The following is a 10840-nucleotide window of genomic DNA, read 5'->3' as shown; positions in this document are numbered from 1 at the left end:
TACTGGAGGAAATTACACATCTAAGACTTAACAGACATGCAAGGTAGTGGAGAATAAACTCTAGTGAAGGAGCCAATAAATGACATAAATAATACGAGTACTCTAAACAGATAATGTGACTAGATGTTGTGATCATTGCGGTCAATACCTGGCTTAAGCGAAACAAAAAGCTTTAGGAAAGTTCATTTTCACCTGGTTAATTTCCTTACTAGGTATGTGGTTGATGAATTCAGTTCAATTTGTGAGAAAAAAAATGTAATTTCTTCTTGTACTGCTACCATAAAGACAGTGATGTCATACATGAAGAAAAGTGAAGGTGTCACAAATATATCCAGTGTGTTATTCTCTGTAATTTTTGAATGATAAAGTTTTTGAATTTTTTTGGTTTAATTACATGACCCACATAAAAATATTTCCCCCATCTTTATATATAAATATATATTTATATTATATAACTATTATGTAATATGCGTATATTTATAATGCTAAATATATAACACACACACACACACATATATATATACACATATTGCTTACAAAAGGCAATTGTCTATATTCTTTTGGGACCCTCCCATGGTGAAGATTGAACAGCTTTCCTTGATAGTCTACTGGAGTGTGTTCTTTGTCAGGACCCCAAATACACATTACAAATTTGTATAAGATACAACTATATAATATATAATATATGTAATATATAATATACAAATTATATCATTACATGCCAAGAAAATCTCTGCTCCTTAATTTTATCTCATTTAATTCTCTCCATACTTACACAGCAAATATTTATTAATGCTCTACTATATGCCAGGCACGGCCCTGAGGACTGAATATTTTATTATGGACATTTTAGCTCTTAAGAGATTTTTTTAACACTTAAAAATGAAAATTAAGCCATTCCATAATTTTCCTTTCAAAGGTTAAGCAGCGTTTGCTATTTTCCAGTTGAGTATAGAAACAACTCCTTTGACCATTTGTATGTTCTTTCCCAAGGCATATCTTGTATGCTTGCCTCTGTGTGCTTTGAAAGCAATAGTCACAGAACTAGAAAGCAACAGGGAAGTCCTACTATGGCTTGTGATACTAACTGATCAATCCATCTTCTTTTCAGTTTCTTTTGACTCTTCACATTGTCTAAATGGTGTTCTCAATTTCTGTAAGCTCTGCTCTTAACCCTGTGCATTCTTTATCTTAGAGTGTGTACCCACTACAGAGGCAGCAACCATCACATCCGTGCAGTAGTAGCTTCAGGATTCTATGTAGAAGTGTCTCTGGGTGGCCATCTATGTTGAGGGAAAGGCTAGTTAGAGGACACACCTTAGTGACTCTGAAAATGCTCCTAAATGATCCAATTCTATAAGCTTCGGTTTTTACATTTGCTAAATTGGCATATAATACTTATCTCACAGGACTGTAATAAAGGTTAATGAGATAAATGCAATGTCCCTGGCTTATATTATGCATATCAATGAATGGTAAGTACTATTAATACTGTGTAGGCCATTAAAATTGAGTGGCAATTCCAGAGCATGTTTGGGTATGCATGCTGTTGTCAGAACAGATTGAAGATATTATACAAGATTATTGCCAAATCAATAAGAGTGATTAAAAAAAGATTTTATGACCTTTATATTTGAAAGCCAGATGCAACAGATTTAGAACTAAATGATTTTCATATTTGACAAATATTGAAGTCTGTTAAGAAGCATAGAAGCATCCAACTTTGCTTTACATTTACTTTTATTTACTTTTTTATTTTTTAGAGATGGGGTCTCACTCTGTTGCCCAGGCTGGGGTGCAGTGGTGTCATCATAGCTCACTGTAGCCTCAAACTCCTGGGCTCAAGAGATCCTCCCACCTCAGCCTCCCAGGTAGCTCGGATTACTGGCATGAGCCACCATGCCAGGACTGTGTAGCAGTTTATTAACACAAGTAACTGTTAATATTGTAATGTTCTGTTTCTCTCCTAAATTTCTAATTACTGTTACATACTATGATTAAGGAAGAAAATAAGTAAAAGCGTGTGTAATCTCGTCTCCTGTATGTTCACTGTTTTGTATCTTGATTTTCCTATTTCATAAAATAGAATTCTATGGAAAACATAATCCAATTTAGATTGGATTTCTTAAAAGTCAGACTGAGCTAAATGTGGTTGGCTACTTCAATTCTAGAAAATGATTTTAAAAAACAACAGGGGAGATTAAAGTTAAACACCTTGAAGAACTTCTCAATTGTTAAGAACTTGAAAATACTATGAAGACATAAAATTTATTGACTTTGTTTCAACTTATGCGTTGCATAAGGGAATAAAAAGACTCAGAACAATGTCTACGCTATTGCTGCTCCAACTATGGTCTCTGGACTAGCAGTGCCAGCATAACCTGGGCCCTACCCAGACTCACTACCTTTTTGCAAGATCTTTAGGTGATTTGCATGCATTATGTACATTACAAATTGAGAAATTCTGCTCTGAGATATACTTCTAGGCTCTTTGTATTAATATGGGAAAAAAAGAGTGGAGGCTAATTTATCTTTGTATATTCTTATGTTCCTAGTTGTTTACCTGGAAGCTCTTTTCATACTTTGCTAGTTTCAATACACACTCATTTTTGTTGTGGTTTCCACTTCCTTCATCATAATTTTGTCTTCACCGAAGTATAGCTTGAGTCTTGACTATTTCACTTGAATTCTTCTACAGAGGGCAGTTCCCTCTAGCGATCTATCAATCAGGTTTCAACCTCTTTGTCCTACTAAAAATTCAACCTTTTGAGGATCCATAAATGTTATGAGAGGGCTTATTTAGATAAGTTGTGTACAATAAGAAGTTAGAGAAAACTGTGTCTTGGAACATAGGAATAAATAAAATATAGTCCCATAATAAGATGTGAGAGCATGAAGCTTTGTGAATAGATGAGGAAATGTCAGAGAAGGAAAGAAGAGGAACTGTATTGTTTGGCATCCGTTCTTTCATGTACCTGTAACTCATACTGTTTCTGAGTCTACCCAGTCTGCCTGTTTTTACAGTAGAATGTTTGATGCACCCATGAGCATATAATCAAGTGTGTATGTAGATTCCATTACAAGTGCAAAAATGGTCCCTAAAACACTTTTTAAAGAAAGTTATATCTATCTGCTCAAGTTTTGCTCCTCGTGGAAACTCAGTCCCTATTTCCTACTATAAAGGAAAAATGAGAGGAGAAGAAAGGGAGAAAAAACTGGTGCAGATCAGTCTTGGAGGCAAGCTAAGAAAATCCATGGCTTATTGAAGACTGTGCCAGAATATAGTCTTTACTGACTTTCACTCCAGCTCCTTTATTGATATCAACATCTGTTATTCCTCTGTAAATTCAAATTGTACCAGAAGCAGAAGTAGAGTATGCTATACTTTTTTTTCCTTTTTCTTTTCTTCTCTTTTTTTTTTTTTTTTTTTTTTTTTTTGAGACATAGTCTGCTCTGGCTCTCCTAGGCTGAAGTGCAGGGGTGCAATCTCAACTCTATGCAACCTCTACCTCCCAGGTTCAAGCGATTCTCCTGCCTCAGCCTCCTGAGGAGCTGGGATTACAGGTGCCCACCACCACGCCATGGCTAATTTTTGTATTTTTAGTAGAGATGGAGTTTCACCATGTTGACCAGGCTTGTCTCAAACTCCTGACCTCAAGTGATCTGCCTGCCTTGGCCTCCCAAAGTGCTGGGATTAGGGGCATGAGCCACCGCACTTGGCCACTATACGTCTTATATGTCTATTTACCGGATGTATTTTTGTTTCTAAATACATGTTAAGATTGCACCTTCTCTCCCATGGATGGTATCTGGGTTGGCCTGAGAGTATATTTGGGCCAAAAGAGACAATCAGTGGAGTCCATCTTCAGTAAAACTGTGTTTTTTTAAAAATTATCTTAGATATTATTATTATCTTAGAAAGGTAATGATTATAAAATCTATGAGAAAATAAAATATATTTCCACAGTTGTTCTATTTAACGTTGTTTCTGTGCATTAAAGAATCTAAACAAACAATTTCATTATACCTAAAGCAGCCCACCAATGTGATGTCAAGGGGAATTCCAACATAACTGCAATAGAAAAAAAATGTTTAATTTCAAAACATGCATTTTTATCTTTTACTCAAGACGAAATAATCCTGTTTGGTCAAAATATGTCCACCCAACAAGAAAAGGTTTATCCATGTTCACGAAATCAGGTAGCCCCCAGTTGTACTTCAGTCCTGGTCTAAAAGGTCACTTGTTAAGTCAAACCTTTACAACTCTTCTCCTAGAAATAATACTATGAATTGTGAGGTTCTCAGGTTAGCTCCCAAAGTTGATTTTAAGTGATCATCCTAAGGCCATCCTGAATCCTCAATGCCTAGTTCCCTCAGGAATTCCAAACCACTTCATGCTGAAGTAAGTCACTTCTGTCCAGTAGTCATTTGTTAACATTTTCTAAGTGCCACGTGTTAGATGATTAACTCATAACTTTTCTAGGTCCAGAACCTATAGCTCATCTCAACCCTGAGGATTGAACCACCTATACTCCAAGTCCTTTTACAAATATTGGTGGTTGTCTTGCAGAAAAAATTAAGCCCCAAAGTAAAGTAGAGCACTTCAGAAGTAGAGTGATGGGGGCAGGGCCTTCAGTGATTCTTTGAGTTACTGAGGGAGGGCTTGTGTCTGTGGAAACTGATACTAGGCCATGAATATACTGGCATTCTTTAATAGCAGTGAAGCTGGGAAGTTGTAATTCATTTGGAAATTGTGTGTTCTTCAGTTGGAGACAGATTGTACTGTTTTTGTTTGTTTGTTTGTTTTTTGTTTTTTGAGACAGAGTCTCACTCTGTCACCCAGGCTGGAGTGCAATGGTGCAGTCTCAGCTCACTGCAACCTCTGCCTCCTGGGTTCAAGGGATTCTCCCTGCCTCAGCCTCCCAAGTAGCTGGGATTACAGGTGCCTGCCACCACGCCTGGCTAATTTTTGTATTTTTAGTAGAGATGGGGTTTCACCATGTTGATCAGGCTGGTCTTGAACTCCTGACCTCAGGTGATCTGTCCACCTCAGCCTCCCAAAGTGCTGGGATTACCAGCGTGAGCCACTGCACCTGGCAGAGACAGATTATACTATCAACAGATCAGGGCACTGAAAATATGACAGTGATTTAAGTTGGTCATAAGTAAGAATAAACTTTGAATTATAACCTGTGGTTGGTTATCACTCATATTTTGACTGATATGCTTTAAAAAATAAGGCAGTATAGTAAGGGAGAAAAAAATACAGTGGATGAGTAAATTTTGAGTGGATAGGCGAACAAATGGATGAAATAGTCATTTACTGAGTGAATATTATATACTAGACACATGTCAGAAAATTTCTTATTATCTAATTGAAACCTCATCAGGTTTCCCACATTTTGTAGAGAAGGAAACTGATGTGAGAGATGTGACTTGGCCACAACTACCCACCTAGTAAAATGTAGGACTGGAATTTGTATCTATTTTCTTCTGACTCCAAAAATCATAGGTAGAAATAAAAACCACTTAATCTAAGAACTGGTATTTGTTTTAAAATAACTGTTGCTGGACAGGTGTCCATTAATCCCAGTTCCCAGTCTTTGATCAGTTTCTGCCCTCACGGAAGGGTTTTGGAGGAAAAATATGTCCTACAGGGCAAACCTTGCCAAGTTGGTGATAAGTTGAATGTGAAAGGGAAAGATCTCTATTTCAGTTTAGTTCTGAATCAGGTTGGATCTTGAAACAGAAAAATGATGCAGGGAAAACCAGGGTAATACAAATAAAGTTTAGGTAATAATAGTATTATACCAATGTTAATTCATTAGTTTTGACAATTGTACTATGGTTATATGAAATGCTAACATTAGGGGAAGCTGGGTGAAGGGTACATGGGAACTCTCAGTTATATTTTTGTAACTTTTCTGTAACTCTAAAATTATTTCAAAATAAAACATTTTTTAAAAAGTTTTAAAAAACCTCCCTGAGAAGAGCGGTAGAAAAAAATGTGGCTGGAAAGAGGGAGGAAGACCTTTCATCTTCAGTTTTTATCATTTAGCTATCATACAAGAATATGCAGACAACAAAGTTCTACTCAGGAAGTGGTTTACGTCCAACATCTGTTTTAATACATTTTCCTTGTTTCTGTTATTTCATTTTGCTTACCAGTTGAAGTGATGACAACATGAAGAATAGTTACTGAAATAGCATAATCCCAAACCCATTCTTCCACAACCGGAACAAAAAGCAATCCACAAACAAAGTAGGTGACCTCTGTTGAAACTAAAAGAACTGCAAATACAAGGAAGAATATAATTATTGGGGACTAGAGCAACTAACATTCTGATATACAACTAGTAATAAGACCAGGAAAGCTTACTCTGAGAAGAAATTTTGGTAAGAATTTTTTAAATGTTCCATTTCCTAACAATCCTCATATTTGGATAAAATGATTAACGCATTTTATCTTTTAACAATTTTTAGATTTGTAGAAAACCACAATATATCATTTCTGTTTCACATTCTTTGTATTTAACATTTTAGAAAGTGAAATACAATAAAGAAGTGTTACAGTGTAACCAATATGTGCAAATCTGTAATTGGATTGCAAATCTCATTTTAAGATATATTAAAAACTAATGAAAAAATCCAGTTCTGAGTTTTGAGAAATGAAAAAAAAAATTAAACCAAATGTAAGAGTTTATTGAACTATAACATTTGTTTGATACCAAGCACTGCCTAACTTGGAAATGAGTTCCTTTGTGTCTTTGTAATAAAATGGTTCGTTCAGATCGTCACTTGGGAAACATAACTGATAACCATGAATGAAAGAAAGTCTCATAGATGACAGGTATGGATGGAGACACTCTCCTAAATCCACTAGTTGTGACAGAGTGGTTTACCTGAACACATATGAAGAGCTAGATATTTACACGTGAGAACCACAAATCTCTAAGAGCCCTGAACATGTGATGGGTCCATCTTTTGCCTCTTGTCTTTGATATGGATCTTTAAGACTATCATGGTTTCAAAAGAGAAATCCATCAAACTTTAAAGTGACAAATATATGTGATACACCACCAAGGTCCCTTTGTAAATGATACCACTTTCCATAAAAATTACCTTTCCTCTTAAAACACAGAAAATAAGTGATATGTTCATATAATTCAGGGATAAATAAATCTAGGCAAACTCTAATATTTTTCAAAGCAAAAAATAAAATAATCACCTTATGTCCTACTGTGTAGAAGTAATTTATTATCCAGCAAGCCAGCAATTGCAGTCGGTAAGCGAGGTACCAAGGAAGCAAGCCCCAGGTGCAATCTTTTTAAAGGCCTCACACATATTCCTCTTCAATTCTATTTAATTTAACTTAACGGGTTTCAAAAGTTAAATACAGAATTCATACTAACTTCTTTTCTATTGTACAGGAATTCCTTTGATCAGTGGAGATCAGTTCAGCATGTCCTGCCACCTAATATCCAAGAAAGAACTGTCCTGTTGTGTCATATTGACACCATCACTTTCCATCACATTTCATTCCTCCCTCCCCCACTGGTTTACAGAATCACTACATTATTGTAGAGAAAGAGAGATGCCTCTTTTGTCAGCATTTAGAGATTTTATAGGTTAACTTGCAGCTGCTTGGAGATAGTGATTTTAGTCTTGCACAAGCTGTATTCATGTTTATTAATACAGAATACTTATGCTTTGTTCATGATAGGAAAGAAAGCATGACTTAAGGGAAGTAATACAAAATTTGAAGTCAAGATAACAGCATTCTAGTCTCGCTTTTACAGCTAAAGAGTCATAAGACCTTGTCTGGGCACGGTGGTTCACACCTGTAATTCCAGTACTTTGGGAGGCCGAGGTGGGAACATCACTTGAAGCTAGGAGTTCAAGGCCACCCTGGGAAACATAGCAAGACTCTGTCTCTAAAAGAAATTGAAAAAAACTTAGCCTGGCATAATAGTTTGCCCCATAGTCCTAGCTACTCAGGAGGCTGAGATGGGAGGATCTCTTGAGTGCAGGAGTTTGAGATTACAATAAGCTATGATTGTGCCACTGCACTGCACTCCAGACCAGGTGACAGAGTGAATCTCTGTCTCTTTAAAAAAAAAAAAAAAAAGAGTTATGGAGTCGGTTCCAAGATGGCCGAATAGGAACAGCTCTTGTCTGCAGCTCCCAGCGAGACTGACGCAGAAGACAGGTGATTTCTGCATTTCCAACTAAAGAACCTGGTTCATTTCACTGGGACTGGTTGGACAGTGGCTGCAGCCCACAGAGGGTGAGCAGGGCAGGGCATCGCCTCACCTGGGAAGTGCAAGGGGTTGGGGGATTTCCCTCTCCTAGCTAAGGGAAGCCATGACAGACTGTATCTGGAGAAACAGTACACTCCTGACAAAATACTGTGCTATTCCCACAGTCTTAGCAACCAGCAGACCAGGAGATACCCTCCCCTGCCTAGCTTGGCAGATTCCACACCCACGGAGCCTTGCTCACTGCTAGTGCAGCAGTCTGAGATAGACCTGTGACACTGCATCTTGATGGGGGGAGGGGTGTCTGCCATTGCTGAGGCTTGAGTAGCTCACAGTGTAAACAAAGAGGCCTGGAAGCATGAACTGGTGGAGCCCACTGCAGCTCAGCAAGGCCTGCTGCCTCTATAGATTCCACCTCTGTGGACAGGGCATAGTAGAACAAAAGGCAGCAGTCAGCTTCTGCAGACTTAAACGTCCCTGTCTGACAGTTCTGAAGAGAGCAGTGGTTCTCTCAGCATGGTGTTCAAGCTCCAAGAACAGACAGACTGCCTCCTCAAATGGGTCCCTGACCGCCATGTAGCCTGACTGGGAAACACCTCCCAGTAGGGGCTGACAGACACCTCAAACAGGCAGGTGCCCCTCTGGGACAAAGCTTCCAGAGGAAGGATCAGGCAACAATATTTGCCATTCTGCAGCCTCCACTGGTGATACCCAGGCAAAAAGGGTCTGGAGTGGACCTCCAGCAAACTCCAACAGACCTACAGCTGAGGGGTCTGACTGTTAGAGGAAAACTAACAAAGCGAAAAAAATAGCATATATATCAACAAAAGGAACATCCACACCAAAACCCCATCTGTAGGTCACCAACATCAAAGACCAAAGGTAGATAAAACCACAAAGATGGGGAGAAACCAGAACAGAAAAGCTGAAAATTTTAAAAAACAGAGTGCCTCTTCTCCTCCAAAGGATCACAGCTTCTTGCCAGAGAGGGAACAAAACTGGATGGAGAATGAGTTTGACGAGTTGACAGAAGTAGGCTTCAGAAGACTGGCAATAACAAACTTCTCCGAGCTAAAGGAGCATGTTCTAACCCATTGCAATGAAGCTAAAAACCTTGAAAAAAGGTTAGATGAATGGCTAACTAGAATAAACAGTGTAGAGATGATGTTAAATGACCTGAAGGAGCTGAAAAACATGGAATGAGAACTTTGTGATGCATGCACCAGCTTCAATAGCCGATTTGATCAAGAGGAAGAAAGGGTATCAGTGACTGAAGATCAATTAATGAAATAAAGCGAGAAGACAAGATTCGAGAAAAAAGACTGAAAAGAGATGAACAAAGCCTCCAAGAAATATGGGACTATATGAAAAGACCAGATATACGTTTGAAGGGTGTACCTGAAAGTGACGGGAGAATGGAACCAAGTTAGAAACCACACTCTTCAGGATATCATTCAGGAGAACTTCCCTAACCTAGCAAGGCAGACAAACATTCAAATTCAGAAAATACAGAGACACCACAAAGATAATCCTCAAGAAGAGCAATTCCAAGACACATAATTGTCAGATTCACCAAGGTTGAAATGAGGGAAAAAATGTTAAGGGCAGCCAGAGAGAAAGGTCAAGTTACCCACAAAGGGAAGCCCATCAGACTAACAGTGGATCTCTTGGCAGAAACCCTACAAACCAGAAGAGAGTGGGGGGCCACTATATAACATTCTTAAAGAAAAGTGTTTTCAACCCAGAATTTCGTATCCAGCCAAACTAAGCTTCATAAGTTAAGGAGAATTAAAATCCTTTACAGACAAGCAAATGCTGAGAGATTTTGTCACCACCAGGCCTGCCTTACAAGAGCTCCTGAAGGAAGCACTAAACATGGAAAGGAATAACCGGTACCAGCCACCGCAAAAACATGCCAAATGGTAAAGACCATCGACGCTATGAAGAAACTGCATCAATTAATGGGCAAAATAACCAGCTAACATCATAATGACAGGATTAAATTCAAACATAACAATATTAACCTTAAATGTAAATGGGCTAAATGCCCCAATTAAAAGATACAGACTGGCAAATTGGATAAAGAGTCAAGACCCATTGGTGTGCTGTATTCAGGAGACCCATCTCACATGCAAAGACGCACATAGGCTGAAAATAAAGGGATGGAGGAAGACCTACCAAGCAAATGGAAAGCAAAAAAGAGCAGGGGTTACAATCTTAGTCTCTGATAAAATAGACTTTAAACCAACAAAGATCAAAAGAGACAAAGAAGACCACTACATAATGCTAAAGGGATCAATTCAACAAGAAATGCTAACTATCCTAAATATATATGCACCCAATACAGGAGCCCCCAGATTCATAAAGCAACTCCTCAGAGACCTACAAAGAGACTTAGACTCCCACACAATAATATTGGGAGACTTTAACACCCCACTGTCAGTATTAGACAGGTCAACAAGACAGAAGGTTAACAAGGATACCCAGGACTTGAACTCAGCTCTGCACTAAGTGGACCTAATAGACATCTATAGAATTCTATACCCCAAATCAACAGAATATACATTCTTCTCAGCACCACA

At 38.2% G+C, this 10840-nt stretch overlaps 1 protein-coding gene across 2 annotated transcripts in view; it reads right to left on the bottom strand.

Annotated features, from left to right (window-relative positions):
* Positions 1 to 728: 728 nt before the first annotated feature.
* Positions 729 to 10840, bottom strand: part of TMEM244 (transmembrane protein 244) — a 33494-nt gene continuing 23382 nt past the window's right edge. The window contains exons 4-6 of one of the 2 annotated variants that reach the window (XM_050788281.1): positions 6166 to 6291; positions 4028 to 4072; positions 729 to 1283 (exon numbers count right to left, since the gene is read on the bottom strand). In XM_050788281.1, the coding sequence (XP_050644238.1) occupies positions 1192 to 1283; positions 4028 to 4072; positions 6166 to 6291 (263 nt within the window). In that variant the 3' untranslated portion in view covers positions 729 to 1191. Of the gene's footprint in view, positions 1284 to 3932; positions 4073 to 6165; positions 6292 to 10840 lie in introns of those variants that run through there. The other variant, XM_050788282.1, reaches the window with a different exon arrangement.

Source organism: Macaca thibetana, chromosome 4, assembly GCF_024542745.1.
Source record: "Macaca thibetana thibetana isolate TM-01 chromosome 4, ASM2454274v1, whole genome shotgun sequence".
NCBI classification, from domain to species: domain Eukaryota; kingdom Metazoa; phylum Chordata; class Mammalia; order Primates; family Cercopithecidae; genus Macaca; species Macaca thibetana.
This window is presented reverse-complemented; position numbering and strand designations above follow the sequence as displayed.